We start from the raw sequence: 24,238 nt of genomic DNA on the forward strand, positions 1-24,238 counted from the left end.
TTCGGAAAACAAATGGATAATCATCGCAACCGACTACCTAACCCGTTACGCCGAGCCCAAAGCTGTACCCCGGGCAACCGCTGCTGAAGTTGTCAAGTTTTTCGTCCTCAACATTGTACTGCGCCATGGTGCACCCGCTGTCCTCATTACTGATCACGGTGCAGCATTTACTGCTGATTTAATATAAGAGGTGGTCATGTTGATGCACAGCAACCATCGGAAAACCACGGCTTATCAGCCCACACAAACTAACGGATTGACAGAGCGCCTTAACAGAACACTGGCCAATATGCTCTCGATGTATGATGTAGAGCACAAGACATGGGACGAAATTTTGCCATACGTGACATTTGCTTATAAAAGAGCTGTGCAGCTCACCCCATTTGAACTTGTCTATGGACGTTGTATCAAGTCACCTTTAGACGCCATGCTTCCAGTAGACGACGGCACCACGACAAGCGAGGGCCCAGCTGATGACTTTATCGAGAAAGCAGAGGAAGCTCGCCAGCTTGCTCGGAACCGCATCTGCAGCCAGCAGAGTACCGACGCCCGTCGTTACAACCAGAGCCGACGGAATGTCCAGTACAACCCCGGCGACCACGTGTGGGTGTGGACACCTGTCCGTCACCATGGGTTCTCGGAGAAATTATTGCGACGATACTTCAGACCATACGAGGTTGTGCGCCGGCTTAGCGATGTGAATTACGAGATCCTGCCCCAAAGCGTTGATCGTCGCTTGAGCCGATGACGTCCCCGCCCCAAAGTTGTACACGTAGTACGGATGAAGCCATACTACACCCACGAGTGAAGTGCACCTTTCAAACCCTTCGCCGTCCTACGCAGTGTTGTGGTTTATCCTTAGCTTTCTGTGACCACATCTGCCATTAGAGCTGCCCTGCCACCTTATGCACTTTGTTTTACCTACGGACCGGGACGGTCGCTTTTGAAAGGGGAGAAATGACGCGAGATAGGCCTGCACCTGCGGCCGCCGGCCGCTACAATGAGAACAATGAAGTGTGTACTGGAACGCGCGCTCTCCGAGTGTCAGCCTAGATTAAAAAAAAAAAGACCACCGTTTTCAAGGCCTCGATTGCTAACTTCGTGGCACTATTACCTAAACTAGCGATGCATATATATTGTGGACTTAAACAGCAAGTACAATTCCTTTTCTAATAAAATTTTTTGTAGCAAGTGAGCATGTTTATGGGCGCCGTACTGCTGCTACTGGGCGAGATCAGGGACCACTGTCAGGCACTCATTGCCTTTTGTCCCTGCATCATCTTGAGATTTTATATGGTTGCAAGAAATAAATTGAAATCCAAATAATTTGTTGTGCCTTTATGGTTCACCATGCGATTCATAAATAGGTATATCTTGTGGGGTCTCACACAAACTCTTGGGACAAAGGAACGACTACACATAGTGCACACAATCAAAAGGGCATTTATTGCACCTTTCATACACTAATACACGCTAGCCGAATTACTATGCATAGAAGATTCACATGGGCGCGCGACAAATCAAGGAAGTCCGACTCGCCGTGACAGGATAGTGAGCGAATATGTTCGCTTCATGCTATGACACCATCGCCTAGTCGTTGACATGTGTGGTCACGCGAACGGTGGCGCGTTCGAACAATCCGTGTTCGTCCATACCGGTGTCCTGCTCCTAGCCTCGCGAGATGGTCTCGCGAAGCGCGCCGGCGCACGCGCGATCGGTCCGTCGTTTCATTTATTGCTGAGGCTCTTATGCAGTCTCCTGCCAGCATCAAGTGGGTGTTTTCCACAGGAACTGTTATCTCTACTGATTGCCTTACTCTTCAGTGCTCTCATTCGAGGACATTTGATGAGAGGGTATTTTCCACCTCAGCACCAAAATTGTCTATAGATTCAATAAACCCGCGTTATTACCTCATGCAAAAAAAAATATGTTGCCATTCACAGTACTCTATCCTAGGAAAAGCACATAATTCTTCAGTTAGCTGCTAAAAGAATGCTGTCCTTATACACACGTGCTGTGAAGTGCAATTATTAGTAGTTGAAAAGGTTCCCGAACGGTGCTATGACAGATGCACTGAAAAATGCTGTACACATAAGTGTACGCATGCGCGGAGCACTTCTTGACATTTGATCAGAACTGGTATTAATGTGTGTCAGGAGGGCCGTGAAACATGGCCGCAAAGGGTTAAATTTTTATGAAAGTGGCATGTAGTAAGTTTTGCAAAATGGAAGCACAGAATGCAGGTATGTGAGTTGCTTGTGGCACTATTTCTGGATGTGGGGTGATTTGCAAAAGCATTAAAATATGTTGAAACAATTTTTGACCATTTACTCTATTTGTTACTGCAGCTGGCGGCGATTGCCTTGAAGAAGTTCTGCACGCTGCAGCACTGCAGCTGTTGGAAATATTTGAAGAGGACAGTGGCCAGACCCATGTTACTGAACATGAACGTCAGCAGCTCAAAAGGGCCTTTGGCAGCTTCTCTGCTGAGCTGGCAAACAAGGCCTGCCTCTTGGTGCACAAAATCTTCTCTTGGCTGCCGCCGGAAACGAGGCAACTGCTGCTTGAACAGAAATATAGCCTGGAAGACTCATTCCCCGAGGCCACTGAGTTTGCCCGCCGCATCAAAGTGGGCAGCTTACAGCCATTTGTGGACGATGAGGTTGATGCGTGCTCGGAGGATGAATTGTTTGTCAAAGACCAGGCCTGCCTCGATATAAGTTATAAGGACCCTATTGTAACGGAGAACAAGCCAAAGAGCCGTTATGATGGCCACTGGCTGAGGTCTCAAGTGCAGGCAGCACTGTTGAAAGGCAGTAATTTGGGCCTCTCTGTAGAGGAATTGGTCAACATAGTAGCGCCAATGCTGGACTCACACCGTACTGACAAGGAACTCGAAGGAGAGGTAAGTCATTTGTCAGGCTGTCGCATTTCTTGTGCACTTTTGGCAAATTTCTCACCCTTATTTCTTCACTGTTTTTCAACCAGGCTATGTGCATACATTTGCCTCGGCACTATCGTGGGCTGCCCCGAATTCCAGCTAATGTACCATGGTGGTGTCGAATCCATTCCAAGCTGGAAGCATTTTTTTCCCCCCCCTTTTTTTTTGTTCATTTACCTGTACAGTGCTGTAGCAATTTCTCCTGTAGTATTGGTGCGTGCATTTCTATTACAATAGACTACCATTAATTCAACCCTAACGGGAAGAAACGCTGATTCATTTGGCATTATTTGCCCCATTCTGACACGCTCCCTCATCGAACACCTGGCCATTTTCTGTGTGTTCAAAATAAACAAGTAGCTTCTAAATGACATTACAGCTCCTGAAGGAAGTGGAAACCATATGTGCACCCTATTTTTTAGGAAGAAAATGTAGCAGGTTTCGTATCTGATCGCACTCTGCAGACAATTTTCAGACCAGTCGGGCGAATACCATAATCATTCATTGTGAGCTGCCGCACTCTCTTGAGAATCTTCTTAGAGCAAGCCAGAAATACAGCCATTTTTGAGTGGAGACGATGTGTGCTCAATGCACTCCCGGGGTGCTATAAGGGACATTGGCACATGGCCTTGGCGAATTCTGCCATCTTGTCAGCTGTGATTGGTCCAGGGCGTTGTAAGGTGCTATATTCGGCAACAAGGAGAGAGTGTTTAAGCAAAATTATGGAATTGTATGCCAAAAACGTGTGATTGTCTTGCCGCCAAATTCAGTGCCCCCTTTCTAGAAATGTTGGAAGAGCTTTCAGTTGCTTCAAAATGTCGGTGTAGGAAGCTGCACTGAGCTTCAGCTTTCTGGTGCATGATTCTACAGCATTCAAAAAACACTCAGTAGGTCTGAGCTGTTTTGCCCTTTTGCACATTTCATTTTCACTCATTGCTCTGTGGCTTCAGCACTATGCCGTATTCATAAATCGATTTGGTGCGAGTGATAATGCAATAATTTATTGCTTTCTTTCGAAGTTTTCTAATCAACACAAACTTCTTTTCATTGAAACTTTTGCTCAGTAGTGAGCAGTTTTGGTACCAACTCTACACAAATCTTCTTTTATTTCCAAATTTTGCCATTGCAATCATGTGAATAGATGACTTTCCTTAACCAAATGCCTTTAACATATACCAAGTGCTTCTGGTTAGTCCTTCGGTGGTCAGTGAATGTGAGAGAATGCACATGATCAATGCTTGCACCTTAGTGCGATAAGAAGGGACGTCCTGATTTTCCGAAAACGATGAACCCACTTGAAGACAGTTTTTTCATTCAGCATTCCCTTTCCGTTGGCCTATCGTGACATCTGATTAATTTCTGCCCGATTCTTATCCAATTTCACAAGTCCTTTAACCTATCTGTTGAAATTACCAAAAATGGGCTGCACAGCAAATGCATAGAATTCGGGCTTCTCACACAGCAGTCCTACTGGAGGTCAACGGGGTACTCTCGAGGGGGGAGAGTGCGAGGGCAATACTCCTACATCCTGTCCCATTTCTTTCCTGATACTGCGTGCATTTTTGGGACAGGTGATGTTTGAGTGAATAAATATTGAGCTAAGATGATGGTGTGTGAAGCTTATTGTGGGAGTAGGCACTTGTGTCAGAAGTAGGAGTGGTGCTTGCTACATGCACGTTGGAAAGATTTGTATACATCAGCACAGACACTTGCAGAGAAGGAAGTTTGTGAGTTGATGCATGCCTTTATAATTGCAGTGCATCAGGGTACATTGAATTCAAGGACATGCTGTGAACCCTCGCAACATTGCTGCTGACCAACAAGCAACCAGGCAACCTGATTCTTATCCTCCCTACATGTAAAATATTCTTTCTGCCAAGACACGTGCACTCATATCTCGCCTGATTCCTCACCCATCACCTTACTGTAGTGGTGCTTAGGAGGTTGCAGGCTGGGGTGTCACCTGTACTTGGCAGCACTTTCCACTGGACTGTCCCCTTGCAGGGACAGAAGCAGATGCTGGCCACTTAGTATGGACTTGTCCAGCCTTACAAGTGGCACATCTCCAGCCAGCTGGCCTACTCTACAGTGACACATCCAGCTATGGTCATTCGGTACATGACAGCAGATACCATAAAGCACTCCTTGAATTCATACACAACACACCTGTGACCAAACAGTGTTCCTTATGCAAAGCGTTCACTAAATGATTTGGAGTGTAACATTGATTAATTTTTCTTTACAATTTGTTTCTGTTGGCGGTTGTTTTCGATTTTTCAGATGTATGAAATTTTCGGCGCCGAGTTTCTTGGTGTGATTCATAATATCCTTGACCATCGTAAAGAGCTTGTGAAGGCCATGAATGCTGATGCATTAAACATGGCAGAACCTTTCCCTGATGTTGTGCCTGTCTTCAAGAACCAGCCTGCAAAGCCCACATACGGCTGCCAAGTCACTATTCAGGTAAAAAAGGCAAAGGTGCACTGCTTACATTGTCCTGCATTATCCCATGCATCACTCTATTACTGTTTGAGCTGAGACAACACATATTTTTTTGTTTGCGAGTGTCACAAGCCACTCTTTTTTTGTAGATAAGAACACTGCTGTTTAAACTGTTTATTGCTCTGTAGGTAATGTCAACAGCACATCTTGACTAAGACCACACTTCTAAAATTTTCTTTCCCCAACACTCTTGGAACATTGTTTTGTGTCCATTTCAGTCGGAACAAGAGAAGAGCCTGATGAAAAAAATTCAAAAAGAGGAAAAAAGGATTGGTCGTGATCGCACGAAGAACAACACTAAAGAGCAAGATGATCATATGCAGTTGAATGTTGAATTTCTTCGTAGGCAAAGGTAAGTCATTCTAAATATATAGCTTCTTTACCCAAAATTTTGCTTTTTATCCGTGCGATGGCTTCCAGTAGCAGTAATGTGAAGCAAGAATGTTTGCTATAAAAAATTAGCTTGCTTGAAACCTGCATAGGATGCAGGAACATGGTATGTTGAATTAACAGGTGACCTTGTGGCAGTTTACGGTTGCCTTTATTTGATTCAGCCGTAATTATGGAACTGGCCTAATCTTACTGCAACATTATTTGGGTGAGGGATACGCTAGGGACACATGTGTAGGGAGATTAGGTCTGTGCAGGTGAGTTCTGTTTGAGCAAGACAGTCTTGTATGTCTGTCTAAGATTGCTAGAGGTAACTGTAGGGCTGCTCTCTACAGGAGTTGCAGGCATGGCAGTTCAAGCTACATGGGAATAACATGAATTTGCCTAAACTTCGTCCTTCTGGCGTCACACTGTTTTGTGACTTCTCGAACTGATAATTTTCAACAAGATATTGTTATAAACGCTACAATTGGCAGTGACTGTGCATATGTCTATTGCCTTCTACGTTTAGAAAAGAAAGGATGGCCTCGGAATTTAGGCTGATAAAGGCATATAAAACTTTAACTAAGCCACAAGAACGAAGATTACACAAATCCATGTACTAACCATCGTTTCCATCCTAACTGTACGATTGCAGTGGCGGAGTTTCCTCTAGTATTATTAGACGGAAACTATTGCTGCCTCCATCTTCATGGCAACAGTGGTAGGCGGTGCGAGTTTTATTACTATTTTCTTGCTAGGGCCGTTCACCTGTCAAGCTGGGGTGTTTATCTTTCCTTTTTTGTTTCTTTAAATGGAGCGGCATCATTTTTTTTATTTTATTCGCTGTTCACTCATGTTGCTTATGGCCGTCTTTGTGTGCAAATTCGTGTGATGTGCTGCATTTTATCTTCTGTGCATTGCACATTGTTTGTGTGTTTGTGCACAGTCTGTTTTTGCAATTGCAAGGGTCATGACAAACATGTGCCAGGACAGAAATAATGAAGTCCAGCAGCAGCACAGAACATGTGTTGCGTTGTTTTGTTGACAATCGTACACAGTGCAGGAACAGTACAATATATGCTTTCGTATTTGCTTGGAAGACATAAAAAAGTGCATGAAATGCATGTCGCATTAGTATAACACTGCTCTCGTAATACAAAACCAAACGAATGGAACATTCACTGATAAAATAAAAAGAAACCGAAACAAGCCTTCACTAATGAGAGAAAAAGAAAGTTAGACAGTACTAAAAGGCACAGATACATTAATTTTTAAAACTTTGCAACACAATTACTGGTAGTAAAATGAACCAGTTTCTTGAAGGATATATTATTGCCGCAAATTGGGACACACGCCAAAGGAAGAAACATAGACGACGACACGGGTGGCACTTCCAATTGATTCATTTTAGGTACTGACCCAGGAATAAATACATATGTCCTTCAGCAAACACCAATTAGGCCAACCAACAGTTCTGTTAAGATGGTTTTTTATAGTATTTGTAAGAGCACGTAGAAAGCTTAAGCACAGGAACAATTTATTTACAAGGATAGAGTGAAAGACCGAAGTATTGTGTCCCAAAATGGGCTGTGGGATCCAATGCTCCACAGATGAATAGTTTTAAGCTACTTGATACAACAGCAGAATACATCTATCCAAGGCAGCCCCCGGTAATGGCAAAAATTTTTTAAATGTGTAGAGAAGGAGTCGGAGAAGGATAGTGAGAGCATCGCGAGGCAGGGGCGCTAAACTCTTCTCCTGTTGAGTGGTGGCACTAGTAGTATTACGTCTGCCATGGAAGCAACGGAGCAACTGAGGCCAGGCATTATTGTGCACCACATTAACACGCTTAATCATATTCAAATAGGTGTACAACCTGACATACATGTACGGACTTCCTGTTCATGTTCATGGTGCACACCTCGGTGATGCCATTTTGAGGTGGAACTCCTTAGCATACACAGAAGCCTGAATATAGAACATGGTCATGTTTGGACCATTTATTCCTTACGAATCCCATCTTACCAGAAGTGCGTTTCTGGACATTGTCGAATTCCGCCGTATTATCAAGTTTGGTAATGGCGTCATTTTTATCCAATCAGAGAGGCTGTAGCAGCCAGGCCGGTCGCGCGGCAGTTTTGCGTGTATTCGCGGGCATATCGAGGAAACCCAGAGTTAAACTTCACTATAGTATTACCTAGAAGGAAATCTGGTGCTGCTGCACTGGTGTGTGCATGGGAACGCCAGTACAGTGTAGATCGCTTATAACGTAAGTCGCCGGAGTCGCGAATATCCACACTATAAGCGGTACCGCACTATAACCAAAGCAACAATTTTCAAAGGTTCGCACATAGGCAAAAGATGTGCACCGAGCCACCACGCGTATGCGACAGTCGAGGAATGCGGCTAGAACATTTGCATTCAATGTACAGTCGAATCTCGTTAATTCGAACCAAATCACGCGGCGGCGCCTCCTACCGGCATTGCTCCGGCACCGCCATAGAGTAAAAGCTTAGGAGAGACCCCTCAATGTCGCGCGTGAACAAAACAAAAAAAAAAAGAAAAAAAAAAATATGCGGCGGAAATTTCACCCTCTCTCAAATGGCAAGGTCGCCGATTCTGCGTTGCGCCGGAACATGCGTGTACGTGCCGACGTCTCAGCAACGCTACCGTAGCCACGCGTAGAAAATGGCAGTGAACCCTTCTTTCTCCTTTATGCTTTCTCTACTTTCTAGTCACGTGTTGACCTTGCACGCTGCGGCTACGACGAAGTGGGAAGCAGCGGCGCTGTCCCAGGCCGGCCAACGAAACTGCCCACGCTGGCAAACGCCCGCTTCCCGATAACGGCAGAAAACGAAACTTCGGGGCGCTGGCGCCGGGCCGGCGGGCGCGCGCGCGCGGTGACAGTCGAAAGTGAGGGAGCTACGAGGGAGGGCGAGGGGAGCCACCGAAGCGGCGGAGTTGCCGAGGCGAGATCCGCTTCCCTGCCGCCCTCCTCCCTCATATTCCACGGTCTCCGCGTGCGCCCTTTGCCTTGCTGTGCCGGCGCCGCCCGCTCCTTGAAGTTTCGTTTACTGCCGTTATCGTGAAGTGCGCGTTGGCCGGCGTTGGCAGTTTCATGGCCCTCTCTCGCTATGTGTGCTGTGATATTTCACGACTCGCACTCAAGATTCTGGTTTCAACCTCACTGGCTGTTCGTTCGCACCACGTGCCCTTCTCCTCCACTTCGTCTCTCTTTTTTCCTCGAGCACTCCTTGGGGCGCCCCTTTGAGGGGAGTGTTCGCCGTCTCCGCTGACTTCCGTGCTCCCAGGCAGCCGCACTGTAACCGGTGTTTCGTTTCCCGCAACTGCACTATAAGCAATACGTGTATACATGGAGTGCTATGGGAAAATTAACGGGAGTCTGAAAAGACTGCACTATATCCGGTCCTGCGCTATAAGCGGTTACGTTATAAGTGGTCTATACTGTATATGGTGACTTCGGATTAGCATCGCCCTTGGAGAGCCAGGACACTTTGAAGACGCACCTGGCTAGCACCGTTCCGTTTGTCACGTTAATAATTTCCTACTAAAACAACACGTAAAGAGCTGTTTTAGCTTTATTATTACACAGAAACAGGTTTAATTATGAGGACTTGTGATTCGATGTACAATTATATGAAACATAAAATGTATCAGTGGGCCGCTAAAGTTAGAGGACAGACGACAAGATTTGCGCTTGCTCTAGAGCAGTTTGTTGTCTGTTTTTGCTTTTCTTCGCTTGATTGTGCATTGTAGGTGAGTAAACTTCATTGAAAGATGTAATATGGGTGAATGAAAACCTTCTTTGAAGGTTTTATTTTAAGAACGCATTGTCTGTGTAGCCATAGCCCTGTTTTAAACGAAGCCCCATACCCCATACAAGACCAGCCAACACGAGCCTCGGACACCCATATACTGTCATTCCCACGACGGCACAGCACTCGTTAGAAAACCCATAGACGGTGGCGCCAGATTTCCCCCTAGGTAATAAAGTGAGAAACTCTATGGTAGCAGCCCTCTGGCCTTTCTGATGGGTTCAAAATGCCGTCATTACAAAATTTGACAATATGGCAGAATTTGGCAATGTCTACAGGTGTTCTTGGCCATATTCCTCTGTTCCTTATGAAGACAAAAAGTTTTGATTGAATAAAAGTATTAGTTTGGCTTGCTTTAACAGCTTCGAGATTTGCTGAAAACCTTGACCAACCAATAATTTTACATTAGTTAACGATGCTGCTTGGTGTGTGTTGACACTGCATGAACAGTGGCTGCTGCACCAGGCACTGTAGGTTGTGCATGAACCGAAGAAGGCACTGAGGCAGTAGTTGTGTGCACACAGCTGATGATAACCATTGTGGCATGCAGGAATATTGATTACAAAAAGAAAAAGGCAAATCCTATGGTATTGTACATAAGGAGTTTGCTTAGGAATGTTAGACACCTTTTTCCCTTTGAGAGCACAGCCAGAATTCACACTGGTTACATGATTAGTTTCTAGTTTATAGTGCGAAGGGACACAGACGAAGACTAGAAGCAGACAGGACGAGCGCTTACTCTCAACCTGAGAGTTTGCGCTCGTCCTGTCTGCTTTTAGTCTTCGTCTGTGCATCTCTAAACTAGAAATATGTTACCGTACCAACTCGCCTAACTTTCCCTCCTTTTGCATTATGGGATTAGTGCCTGGTCTGAACTGTGAGCTTTTTCTTTCACCAACTTTTTTGCAGACATGCTGAACTTAATGCCGAACTTATGACTGCCAAGGCTACACCATTGCTGGCTAGGAGACCACAAGCACGTGTAGAGAGATATCCCAATGTTTACGACTCCTTTGCCGAGGCCAAAAAGTCCGCTGCCTTTATAGCAGGTGCCAAGGTTGGATTTTCTTTTTACCTTTCAGAACTGTGGTTAGTGAAGACCTTGAACAAGTGATTGTATCTTAGTGTATGCAGTAAAAGCTCATTAATTCATACCTCATGGGACAAACAACACAGCATGAGATTATATTACGATAAAAAAAATGTTTAATGCCATACCAAATTTACTTGGTTAAAAAGAAGCGATGATTGTTTGCTTTCTTGATTAACCTTGCAACGCGGAAGCAATATTTAACACTTATATTATGGACTTTCATTCTTCTTTCTGGTTTGTGCATTGCCGGGAATATTATACAGTCGGCTTGTGTTAATTTGATCTTGACAGGTCAAACAAAATTGATCAGATTATCCGGTGTGCCGAACTAAAGGAAGAGGCATAATGCAGTCAATATCCGATTTTTCGGACTCCTTATGGGCCATGCAATGGTCTGAAAAATCGGTCAGCCCGAAAAAAATTAAGGTTGGCCCTTTACTGCCCCCAAGGGCAGAAATCACTGCAGTCACGACGGAAATAGCTCTCAAGGCCTGCCAGTACATTTATTAGGGTGTATTGGTGCTTGTATTGCAACAACAGACGGTAGGTGTATGCGTGAGTAATTAAAGAATACCTGCTGTGTCCAATAACAGTGGCCCCTTTACATTCTTGGTTTGCGTTGTTACGCAGTCACGTCGCTGACTTCTAGGAACCAGCATAATGCAACGCTTGACCTTTGCTGCACTTTCCATGCTTCGAAGCTTGGCTTGTGCGAATAGTGCTTTTTTGGTTCGAAGCGAATAGTAATTCTTGTCGAATGATTTCGAAGCGAATACTTCGAATAGTAGCAAGTAAAGAAAAAAAAAAACGGCAGAGGGCTAAGGTCTGGGATTTATTCAAGGAAAGTAAACAACTTGATTATTTACGAAAATCTACAAATTTTTGTGCAAAAACACTAGCTGTTTCACATGCTGGGGTTTGAGGTGCTCCCTTCTGCAGCTTACAACGGCTCCTGCGTTGAAAAAGAGCCTTTCACTTGTCCGGGTGGCTGGTATCGAAAGATACCTACGGGCAGCTGCAACCAGGGTTGGTTGGTGGCTGCCCTTGCTTTTCCACCACACAAGGGGGTCTTCGGACCGGGAAAGAAGGGGGGGCCTTCAAGTACCCAGCAACCTCATCTGAGATTGTATGGCTCGTGGGGTCTCACACATGCTCTTGGGACAAAGGAACGACAACACAGTAGTGCAAACAATCACAACGGCATTTATTGCGCCTTTCATACACCAATGGACACTAGCCGAATTGCTACCACTAGAACATTCACATGGGCGCGCGACAAATCAAGGAAGTCCGACTCACCGCGACCCGATAGCGAGCGAATACGTTTGCCCCATGCTATGACACCATCGCCTAGTCGTTCACGTGTACGGTCACGTGAACGGTAGCGCGTTCGAACGATCCGTGTTCGTCCATACCGGTGCCCCGCTCCAAGCCACGCGAGACGTCTCGCGAAGCGTGGATCGGCGCACGCGCGGGACGTCCGCGTCGCTCACCGATCCCAACCGAAAGAGCGAGCGCCTTTGACCTTTTTCTCCCAAATCACCCCGCCATTCGGTGGCGTTAGCATCGCGACACTCGCGCCATCTCTTGCAACGCGCCGCAACCACTACGACCCCCGCCAGCACTTAGCCACGCGGTGAAGCCGGACCACAGGAGACGCGTGAGAGTCGCGTATCCCCACAGGCTTGACTGATGATGTGCACGCAAACTGAATTGTGTAACAGCACTCCACACAGAGTCCCCTGATGGGTCTGCAGAGCAGGTGCTGTTCTCACTTGTTGCTGTACCATGCTGATCAACTGGCAGTCTCTTCTGCTGTCATTGTGAGTAGAGTGAACGCCCATTGCTTTGCGGGTCGTTCAGCATAACAGACATCTTTGTATCTAGGATCGACCAACATTGCCAATGCAGGAAGGTGTGACATCTTGATATCAGGGAATCTCGTCTTGATGCTATGCAAAAGGCTTGAGGCAAGCAATGCTGCATCACCACCTTCAGAAACATGTTCGGCTAGAACCAACTCGGTACACCACCTCGGACTCCTGACAGCGTGGGATACCTGTCCCCAGACAGTTCAGTTGTGGCATGGTCAAGTGGCTTCAAGACTTTGTGGGGATTGAGGGAGGCGCCGGCGCCATTGCGCGGGCTTCACCTGTTCTGCCATCCCTCGCCTTTTCCCGTCCGCTCGCAACCGGTTCTAGCGGTTGCGCTCCAAAAGCGGTGGTTTGCGGTGAGGGCGGGGATCCTACGTCACGGCGGCCGCGTTTCGGCTACTAGCGGCGCAGCGTGGCTCTCTTATCTCCGGGACCAGCGCACGGTACATACATGCTTTCCTCTCGTCCGCCGACACCTTTGTGACTAGGACTGGCGCTCGCGCACGGTGCCTTTGCCCGTGCAGGGAGCGCGTACTTTGTGCTGATTCTTTTTCCGACACTAAGCCGACGAGCGGTGCCTAGTGCTTGCGCGAGGTCGTACCACGCCAAGCGGCACTTGCCGAAAGCCTAAGCCAAAGGAGATTGCCCGAGCTCTCGCGAGTTGACCCATTGGTTATCGCCAGAGCAAGTAGCATAGCCGCCGGGAATTTTCCTAGCGGCGTGTTCCAGCTTGAGCCTGTGCTCTCACCGCGACGTGCTATAGGCGCCTGTTATTGTATTTTTGCCCTTGATGCGGGACCCCTTTCGTTCCCCGCCGCGCGGGTGTTTGTGCAGTGCTGGTGCCGACGGATTCAATAAACGGTTTCCGTCAACTCGGGGCTTTACTGTGCTTTTGCGTGCGTCACTTGGTAGCCCCTTGCGGTCTCTGAGCTCGCGCGCGAGCGGTGCTGGAGGCGACGGCTGACGCGGCCCTGTGGCTCGCTAAGCTCGAACCCGCGCTGGTTGGTCTCCTGTGAGACACCAAGTACCCACAACTTGCACTGCTGCATTCATAAGCTTCCACTCGCGTTCAAGTTTGGAACTGCGTCAGATTCTGAAAGTTCTACAGTGATGACCGTACGGAGCTTCACGATGCTGGCCATCACGGCATGCTCTGTGGGTCTCACATGTGCTCTTGGGACAAAGGAACGACACATTGTAGTGCAAACAATCAAAAGGGCATTTATTGCACCTTTCATACACTAATGCACACTAGCCGAATTACAACCAATTGAACATTCACACGGGCGCGCGACAAATCAAGTAAGTCCGACTCACCGCGACCCGATAGCGAGCGAATACGTTCGCCCCATGCTATGACACCATCGCCTAGTCGTTCGCGTGTACAGTCACGCGAACGGTGGCGCGCTCGAACGATCCGTGTTCGTCCATACCGGTGTCCCGCTCTAAGCCTCGCGCGACGTCGCGCGAAGCGGGCCGGCGCACGCGCGAAGCGTTCGTGCGTGTTGGTCGCCGATCCCCAGCCAAAGAGAGAGCGCCTCCGACCTTTTTCTCCCAAGTGACCCCGGCGTTTCGGTGGCGTTAGCATCGCGACACTAGCGCCATCTCTCGCAACGCGCCGCAACCACCGCCGGTAGCCACGCAGAGAAGCCGGACTACAGGAGACATGCGGGGAAAACAACATCAGGGGACGCGTGAGAGTCGCGCGTTCCCACATCCCCTCAACCTTAAATCACTACACATACGCCGGCGAAACATGTCACAAGGCCTATCAACGCGCGCGTCGCGAACAAAAGTTAGTACATGCGACAGTGGCGCCGCCGAGTAAATGTCCACGCGTTATCCACAACGTGCGAGCCGACATTGACTCTGGTGTTCACCGCTGGCGTCCGTTGGTCACAGCACCACGTCTGCAGATTCGATGGCACGACTCCAGCCCAGGACTCCGGAAACGGCGACGCAGAAGTCGGCACGAGCAAGCGTCGCTCGCGCCCTGCTGACGAGAGCCGCAGTAGCCGTTGGTGACTGCCGGCTCTTTTCCCAGCCGCCGAGGGTTGCGAGCCGGACATTGGCGGTCGCCGGAGTCGCTGCGCCGAATTGACCACAGGCATCTCCAAAGCCTGGGGTAGCTCGATTGTAGTCCGGGGCAGCAGCGCTGACGATGTGCAGGTGACAGCAAACCAGGGGTGACTCCGCTCACGCTGCGTACACTCAACGCACTCGACAAACACTAAAGTATAGTGCAAGGGAGAGGAATTCGGCATACGCATCGCCCACGTGGTACGATGTTCAATTCGGCCAGCGAAATTTCGGGCGGCATAGCAGATGCTAAGTTCACGTGAACAAAGCTTGCTTTCTTGAGTCGAACGAGTAATTTCAATTCGTGCGAGGCGAGCTAATGAAGGAAGCAATGTGCAACACCTCAACACCACGGTCCACCAGGTTGTGTCCCTCAACGTGCGACAGGCGGCTTTGTTAAGCCTTAGGCCTAATGCGTCGCTACTTTGACAACAACCGGCATCCAAAAAAAAAACAACACCCAAAATGGGCACAAGAACAGGCAGCCGCGAGGAGACGTTAGCTCTGTGAGGTGGTCCTACTCCGCTCGGTGCACACAGCATCCGAGTTGACGGCGCCCACCGTCCCAGACGGTGTCGGAGCGCCCGGTGCCAGGCCGCAATACCAGTCAGCCCGTAGCGGCACCCGTGGCCCGCGGCCACCCGGCTCCCTGAGCCTCGACTTCCGAAGTCAAAGATATAGAAGAAGCTATTTACATAAGAAATTCGGACCACCCACGAGGCTTCCGTACTCACTCGCTTCAGGCTTGCCAATGCTCCGCGGGCGCTAGGCCTCGCTCTCCCAGGATGCAGACCACGTGGCTCTCGTATCGACGAGTGTACTTCAAAACACTCGCGAAAAGGCTTAGCATGTCGAAAAGTTCAAACACGCTACAGCAACCGTCGCCTCGCTCAAGAAAGCACACCGCCGACACTAGCGATCAAAATCCACGCTAGGACTACGCTTCGGTTGAAACATTTCGAACCGAGCAAAGCTGTTAAAATTATCGTCCGATGCCCCAAGAGGTCCACGTTGGGCAGCCAGATGTGGGTCTCACATGTGCTCTTGGGACAAAGGAACGACACATTGTAGTGCAAACAATCAAAAGGGCATTTATTGCACCTTTCATACACTAATGCACACTAGCCGAATTACAACCAATTGAACATTCACACGGGCGCGCGACAAATCAAGTAAGTCCGACTCACCGCGACCCGATAGCGAGCGAATACGTTCGCCCCATGCTATGACACCATCGCCTAGTCGTTCGCGTGTACAGTCACGCGAACGGTGGCGCGCTCGAACGATCCGTGTTCGTCCATACCGGTGTCCCGCTCTAAGCCTCGCGCGACGTCGCGCGAAGCGGGCCGGCGCACGCGCGAAGCGTTCGTGCGTGTTGGTCGCCGATCCCCAGCCAAAGAGAGAGCGCCTCCGACCTTTTTCTCCCAAGTGACCCCGGCGTTTCGGTGGCGTTAGCATCGCGACACTAGCGCCATCTCTCGCAACGCGCCGCAACCACCGCCGGTAGCCACGCAGAGAAGCCGGACTACAGGAGACATGCGGGGAAAACAACATCAGGGGACGCGTGAGAGTCGCGCGTTCCCACAGCTCACTGTTCCATCGCGTCGGGACGTCTTGTACAACCTCGAGAGGGTCCAGCTGCATGTTTCTCTGAATTTCCTGAAGCCGTCCTCGGGCCTTGGTACTCCGTATGTATCTAGCCACAAACGCTCTGGCTTTAGCACAGAGCTGCAAAAACCCTGACACTTCTCATTTGGCATCACTGACACACAACTGAAAGGTGTGTCCGAAACACTGCACAACATTCCAGGACGACCGCGCTACTGCAGAAGTTCCTTCCATTATCTGTAACGACGAAGATCGGCACAGTATCATGGGCTGGAAGTTCCCACTCCTCGATGAACCTGCATTAAATAGCTCCAGGTTTGCTGCAGTGTGAGAATCTGTCATCTCCGTGCAAGCCAATGCATGCACGTGTTGTACGAAGTCACTGTCCATGACGTGACAAGTTACACAAACGTAGCTGTCATTTGCCCGCGATGTCCAACCATCAATTGTGATTGAAAGCGACTCCACTTCGCTTGCAAAAATGTCCCCGGCCTTCTCTTTGCTTGATGCGTAGAGGTCTGGAATAATGGCTCTCGAGAACGTTGTCCGAGACGGCACAGCATAATCCGGCATAGCGAACTTCATAATGTCGAGGAAACCCGGTTCTTCGACAATGTTGTAGGGGTGCATACCATGAGCTACGAAACGAGCTATCATTTTTGTCATCTGTTGGGCTTTTGGGGCCGACGCTTTCTTTTTCGGCTTGAAACTGTCGGCTATGGATGGCTGTTGACCACTTGCCTTGCTTGCCCCCTTGAGCTTGGAAGGCCTTTCGCGTGCGTCCCGCTTCTCTTGGTAGTCCTTGTGCAGTCCGGGTGTCTCCTTAAATGCGTTGCTAGGGTTGTTGTTGTACTTGTCGGGGCCTTCAAGACTGCCTTGCATTTAAGACATCGAGCTTCGGTTCCCGGTGGAATCTTTACAAAAAGGTCCAAATCGGATTGCTGGCCGCATGCAAGTTCCCCATGGTGCTCTCTGGAGTGGTCCAAGGCGGCTGGGATTGATCAAATGCCGCCGCGGCAGAGACAGAGTTGCCCACTAAACGCAATCAACCACACCACCAAGCCGACGAGATGCATTTTTGTATGCCTTTGTTCTGAGTATAGTTCTGTTTTCCCGGCTTGGGCCTGAATTGAATTGGGAAAAGTATTACTGAATCCAAAACCGAAACTTCCGAAAATGCCTTCTCTCTGCCACGTGTGGCTATTCGTTCGAGCTGAATACTTTGAAATTTCCGAATAACAAAATTCGAATCAAAACGAATATCGAATGGCACATTATTCATTCAACTATTCGAAAATATAGAATATTCGCACAAGGCTATTCAAAGCCATCCGCGAGGATGACGTAGGTCGAATTGGCGCCGTTACTGGTAGGGGCGAATTCTTTCAATTAAATGCACAGCAGTGAGCAGCGGGAAGCTTGGTAGCGAACGTCGAAGCCAGGGGCGTAGCCAGAAATTTTTTTCGGGGGGGGGTTCACTGGCCCGACCGGGGGGGGGGGGGGCAAGCTTCTGGTTTCCTCTAGGTCACGTGATCGATGATAAATGTCGGTAGTTTCAGCACACTCTATACATGTATATCAAAGACATTCAGTAGACCAGTCTCGAAAACGCATCATTGAGACGACCCGCCCGATCGGAGAAGACATCGTTAATCGTTGACCTCCGTTAAGCGTAGATGGCGTCGTCCTCGTCGGGGCGAAGTGCGTTTCACAAGTCAAGGACGGCTATACGCGTGAAAATGCACGTGTGACCAGGCTATACCTACTCCAATAGAAATAGCTTGTTCGCTGCGTCTTTGCGCTAGTAAACTTAATACGCGCAAAAACGCGTAAGGCTCTTTTTTTCTTTCGAAGCTTTCATCGCCCTGCTCCCTTATACGACAGGGTTGCATTTCCTGCGGCAAGTGCATGGGCCGCTCTGTCTTCCGCTGTGTGCGAGCGTGCAGCCGTCATTGGCCTTTACGTCAACAGATTCAGAATTGTAAAGAATATTTCACCGCGCAGCGTAGATATGGCATGTGTACGCATTTTAAGTAGTGCGTGCAACTCATTTCTGTTTCACTTACGCTGGTGCAAACAGGAAGCGGCCTTGTACCTCACAGAATCTCGACTGATTGGTGTACTAGTGATGCAGGAATGAAATCCGGTCTTGTTCAGTGCATAGTGCACATAATCAATTTCTCAGGACGCGTGAACTCCGACGAGAACTGTCAGCGCCTGCAACAAGAGTTTACTTACGCTGTACTGCGCACAGCAGTAATTCATGCTTGTCGGCTGTCTGTTTCGTGCATTCTGTTGCGAGTCGGTGGAATTTCACTGCTGTCATCAACCCCTTCGTGTGTACATTACTGGTTTGGGATTCCACAACAAAACAGCAACTACCAGCCTTCCGTAATTGCTGGTTTGGGATTCAACAACAACACAGCAACTACCAGCCTTCCGTAATTGCTGGTTTGGGATTCAACAACACAACAGTAATTACCAGCCTTCCGTAGGGGCGCAATCGCAAACAAGAGACGTTTCTCGCGCAGACTAAGCCTACGTTCACACTTGGGAAGCGGCAAGCGGGCGGAAAGGCCAAAGCGGCCGGAAAGGCCAAAGCGGCCGGAAAATGTTTTCCGCGCCTGTCCAAGTTGTTCACATTTGTTTTGCTACCGCCGCGGCCGCCGATGCCGTTTTCGTCCAGATCCATCTCGTCTGCGTACGTTTGTCGGCGTGGTGGCGCTCATTATCGCATTATTTCGAGCGGTATGTTCATTCTTTGACCCACGTACTGTCATCAAAAGTGATCATTTTACGCAACTTCGCCTGTCATCTGCGACCTTCGGTAAATTCCTCGTTGGCGTTCCGTAATTATCCTCACACGGGCGCGGTAGCGCTGAGTCACAGGTTGGTGCCTAGGCGTGAGAATATTTCTTTAATAGCTTTTATTTACAATTTGTAATAACATTTCATCATTTCGTATTGTCGGCGCCTCCAGGACACCAAAGGGGCAACGGGAACACCACAGCTAAAACCCGGGCTGGCCCTTGTGTTGGGGCTCGCCAAAGCCTGCGCGTCCTACGTGAGACCTACGCTCCCAATATATCGTCGCGACGAGAATGAATGAAATGAATGAAAAACTTTCTTTTTACAAAGGAGTTTTCCCGGCGTGGACTGAAGGCCACAGGGGCCCTCAGTCCAGGGCCCCTGTGGCCTTTGCCATCTTGCGAGCTCTGTCGATCAGCTTGAGCTGTTCTTCATGCTCCGGTGTTGGTGTTTTGTGTACTGGCGCTACCTTTGGTTTTTGGCAAGCCCATGTAACGTGACGAGAAAGCACCCCGCGACTTCTGCAACATACCGTACACGTGCGAGGAGAATTATGGAGCGCCAACGAGGAATCTGCCTAACTAGTGTCTGCCGTGGAAGTGGAAGAAGAAATGGCTTTTATACTTCTACCTACTTGTTTTCTAGAAATGGACAATGAATAAACGGAAGACGCGGACACCTCGGAAACGGCGGTGGTGGGTTCGCCTGGCTTTGCAAAAGCGCGAGAAGTTGGGTCACGCCAAGGCTTCGTTGCCGCACCTCCGGTCGCGCGACGTTGAATACTATCGCGAGTATTGCCGACAGTACGTTTTAGTGCCACTCTTGTCGTAGAGCAAGGGCTGGTTCTTGATCGCGTCGATCAGCATTACAGCCTACACTTCTGGTGCCATGTTCAATTTTACGACCGGTTGTTTACATGCTAGTGTAGCTTGCAGTGAAGCAGAACGACTTTCCGCCGCGTTTCCGCTTCGCCATGGCGAAAAAATCGGCCCGAGACTGATTTGGCTCGCAGCCTGTTTTATGCCTGTTTTGCCGCCTAGGCGGGCGGATTTTTGCAAGATTTCGCCGCTTCCTACAGCTTCGAGACCAAGTGTGAACGTAGCCTAAGATCCTGCGCGAGCGCGACCTAACCGGCACCTGAAGGGAAGCGGCGGAAATGTATACCGGAGATTTCGACCACCTGGGGTCTTTAACGTGCACCTAAATCTATCTAAACGGGCCTCGAGCGTTTTCGCCATCATCTAAAATGCGGCTGCCGCATTTGTTGCTTCATTTGTTGCACATTTGTTGCTTCAGAATGCGGCTGCCACATTCTCGCCCAAAACTTCACAGAGTGTCAAAGCCTTGACAAACACCGTGACAGTTTTTTCCATATGCAGACATGATTCGCTGTAAATTACCAACCAAACGGAAGCGCCCAGGAATGAAATTGTGATAGTAGCACCGGTTTCATGAATTATGTCAGCGCGAAGCGACGAAAACAAAGGGCGGGTAAGTGGGGTGGGGGGTGGGGGGGGGGGTGCGGAAAAAATTTCGGGGGGGGGGTTTGAACCCCCCTAACCCCCCCCCCCTGGCTACGCCACTGGTCGAAGCAGCTAGGCTTAGCGTTGTCGTGGTGGCTAAGGCTGCCAGTGGATCAGCATGCGATTGGGCGAGAGTGCTATTTTGACGCTGCGTGATAATTGAAATGGTGAGGGTAGTGGCGCCTTCAATTAATGCAGTTTCGAAACTATACAGTCATGGTAAAAAGTCTTGAAAAATCGGACGGCGAAGGGTTACAGCATCCCAAATTTCAAACGTCCGTATGCATTGGCTCTATGGGATTTGTGGCAGTACCGCAAAGGCATCTGAATTATCGGGCATATCCGAAAATATCTGTAATTGACTCTGAACGTGTGAACACAGCTTTGCTTCATTTAGTAGTACAGTCATGCCTCGATGAACCTCGATTTAACAAAATTTCCGATGTAACAAGGTATTTTAATTTCCCTATCTTGAAAACTGAATATTTTTTCGCTATTTAATGAAGTGATTTAGGGACACGGTTTCGACTTAACGGAGTGTCTGGCCATTTTAAACATGTACCATAAGCCTTTATGGTTGGTGAATCTATCAAAAAACTAAAGGTGCTGAATGAGGCAAAAGTTATTTACAAACGTCCTTTCGCATGAAAAGTTTAAGTTGTAAAAACACCATCCCAGTGCAGGCACTGGGCTGTTCTATAGACGCTTTTACAGCCAAATCTCGATAATTCGAACTTGAAGGGGCCCGAAAATTTGTTCGAATTAAAAGAAGTTCGAATTAACGGAAGGACGTATTTTTGAAGTATTCGAGCACCATAGCAAGATGAACGAACGGTGCGAATCGTGAAATTTCATGGTGCGCAAGTGTATAGCGCAGGGGTCCTCAAGCTTGTTCCTTCCAGGGAACCCTGATAAGCTCCATGATGCGCCAAGGAACCCCCCCCCCCCCCCCCCGAATTAACCGAATTAAAATGTCCTAATTCACCAAATGTCTAATTATCGAAGGTATCAAGAAAACAATAAACAAATGCTTAACTACATCAACACTCTTTTATTTTATTTACTCAATGAATCAGCAAATTCTGTTTATATTTATTTAGCACAAGACCAGTGGAGAAGCTGAAATTCTCGTCATCTCATGACCGATTTGCGCTAGCAGCGGCGAAGGCCTCGCGCGCGTACATCCCGATTATTTTTTCGCCAGTCAGCTGCTCGCCAACAAATTTTCCGCCCATCGCGATGTAACCGGGGCTCTTAATCTTCGACAGCTTTAAAACTACTGCTTGCCGCAACCGATGCGCACGAAACCGCGGCCGCTATCGTCGCGATCATGGACGGCGACCTTGCAGTTCAGAAGGCAGGCGGCCCACGCATGCACCAAGTCAAAACGAAACTACCGTTCGCTGCAACGAGTGCGGAGGAAACCGCGGCCGCTATCATGGACGGCGACCTTGCGGTTCAGAAGGCAGGCGGCCAACGCACGCACCAAGTCAAAACGAAACTACCGTTCGCTGCAATAAGTGCGGACGAAACTGCGGCCGATATCGACGCGATCATGAACGGCGACCTTGCGGTTCAGAAGGCAAGCGGCCGACGCACGCACCAAGTCAAAACGAAACTACCGTTCGCTGCAAGAAGTGCGGACGAAACCGCGGTCGCTGTTGACGCTACCATGGTTGGTGACTACGCATTTGTGAAGGCACGCAGCCGACGCGCGCACCGAGTGAAAACGAAACTACTGTTTGCCTCAACTGCTGTGGACGAAACTGCGGTGGTTATCGCTGCGATCATGGATGGCAACTACGCACTTATGAAGGCACGCGGCATGCCGCCAACGCTATGTTACGCGCGGCGATAAACGCAAGAATAAAGTCTTAAGGGCGCAATTAGGCACGAAGCGCTCCGGCGTTGCTGTCAATCACGTGCCGCGCACGCTTGCCACTGAGGACCATGACGATGTGGACTGCGCCGCTTCGTTTCGGTTGGACGCTAGCGCCGTTCTTGCTCTTCTGCGGCACGTATTTGCGATGCTCCGGGCATTTTTTTTTCTTCATTTTTTTATTCCTCCAACGTATATGTCAGTGCGCACGCAATCGGCACCTACGCTATCCACAAACGGCAGAAATGCGCAAATTGGTAAATTACGGCCTCCGAGATTTAAGTGCAAAAGCTTAGGCGTAATTCCCGTATTCGGAGGTTGGGTGGCTACAATCGGCTTGCGAATTTATTACTCAGTTCGTGCGTTGCCGTTACGCGCTGTGAGTGCTTTTGGACACTCGGGCGTGAGTAACGGAGGTTCTGTAGATCGAGCGCACCTCATTTTCGCCATTTTAGCCACTTGGTTAGCGCGGGACCACGGAAAATTTATCAGTGGCTCGCGGAACCCCGAGCAGGGGCCGGCGGAACCCCAGGGTTCCGCGGAACCCACTTTGAGAACCCATGGTATAGCGAGTTGCGCCCACGCCGGCCAACTCTAGGTTCCCGATAACGGCAGAAAACGAAACTTCAGGGAGCGGACGGCTCCGACATGGCGACGGGCGCACACGGAAACCGTCGTAGGTGAGGGAGGAGGCCGGCAGGAAAGCGGATTTGGCTTCGGCAACTCCGCCGCTTTGGTGGCAGTGGCTTCAATGGCTGCCCTCACCCTCTCTCACAACTCCCTCGCAGCTCCCTCACCTTCGCCTGTCTCAGTGCGCGCCCGGCAGCAGCTTAGGCCGCTCCCTGAAGTTTCGTTTTCTGCTGCTATCGGGAAGCGAGCGTTTGCCGGTGTGGGGGGCTGTTCGTTGGGCCAGACTGGGCCTCCGCTGCTGCATGAAGGGTTCTCTCCTAAGCTTTTGCTCTATGGCGGTTGTGGCCAAGCCCAAGATGGTCGCTGAGTTTCTTGTTTGTGGGTGCTGTGGCCTGGCTATTCTCTTGCCGTATAGGCCAACCAATCACAGTGGAGTGCGCGTGCCGCTGGGTTTCTTGTACCACCACCAGATGACGCTCGCATTGGCGGCAGCGGCAGCCATGCGGCTGGAAGAAAAACAACAACCAGAAAGCTTACCTTCACGGTAATGAGGAAGTAAACGCTTCTTGAGGATAGAATGGTTTTGAATTGCACTACGTGCGTACGTGCCTAGCTGCCTCTGAACCCATGAGGCGTTCAAGGCATCCATCGTACTCACTAGTAGTCAGCAACTCCTTTTAACAAAAGGCTCGTGTGTGTGCGCCCGCACTTGCGTGTGTGTGTGTGTGAGCGCGTGCGAAGCTCTTGCTGCTGCTCTTGGCCTCCGAAAATATATAAGATTTTTCAGCGCTTTTCTTTGTCAAAGCACGTTTGATTTGCGAGACAAACTGTGTTTTGTGGGGGTATGCTCTGTGTGAGTCTAGGGCTGAAGGCAAGGTCCGGATCTAGCCACACACAGTCATTCCGTAGCACTCCCCACCCATAGCGCGTGTAATCGTAGCTATGTTTGGTTCGGGCGAATGAGGCAACCAGCTGTGTCAACTCGAACAATGCTTATTGCGAGATCGAATCTCGGCCACAGCGGCCGCATTTCGATGGGGGCGAAATGCAAAAACACCCATGTACTTTAGATTTAGGTGCACGTTAAAGAACC

At 49.2% G+C, this 24,238-nt stretch overlaps 1 protein-coding gene across 3 annotated transcripts in view; it reads left to right on the forward strand.

Annotated features, from left to right (window-relative positions):
• The first annotated feature begins 2,343 nt into the window (after positions 1 to 2,343).
• LOC119460525 (activating signal cointegrator 1 complex subunit 3) overlaps positions 2,344 to 24,238 on the forward strand; it is a 418,279-nt gene continuing 396,384 nt past the window's right edge. The window contains exons 1-4 of one of the 3 annotated variants that reach the window (XM_049655120.1): positions 2,344 to 2,905; positions 5,222 to 5,404; positions 5,662 to 5,795; positions 10,561 to 10,708. In XM_049655120.1, coding sequence (XP_049511077.1) covers positions 2,864 to 2,905; positions 5,222 to 5,404; positions 5,662 to 5,795; positions 10,561 to 10,708 — 507 coding nt within the window. In that variant the 5' untranslated portion in view covers positions 2,344 to 2,863. The remainder of the gene's footprint in view (positions 2,906 to 5,221; positions 5,405 to 5,661; positions 5,796 to 10,560; positions 10,709 to 24,238) is intronic. The other 2 variants (XM_049655118.1, XM_049655119.1) reach the window with 2 other exon arrangements.

Source organism: Dermacentor silvarum, chromosome 8 (assembly GCF_013339745.2).
Source record: "Dermacentor silvarum isolate Dsil-2018 chromosome 8, BIME_Dsil_1.4, whole genome shotgun sequence".
NCBI classification, from domain to species: domain Eukaryota; kingdom Metazoa; phylum Arthropoda; class Arachnida; order Ixodida; family Ixodidae; genus Dermacentor; species Dermacentor silvarum.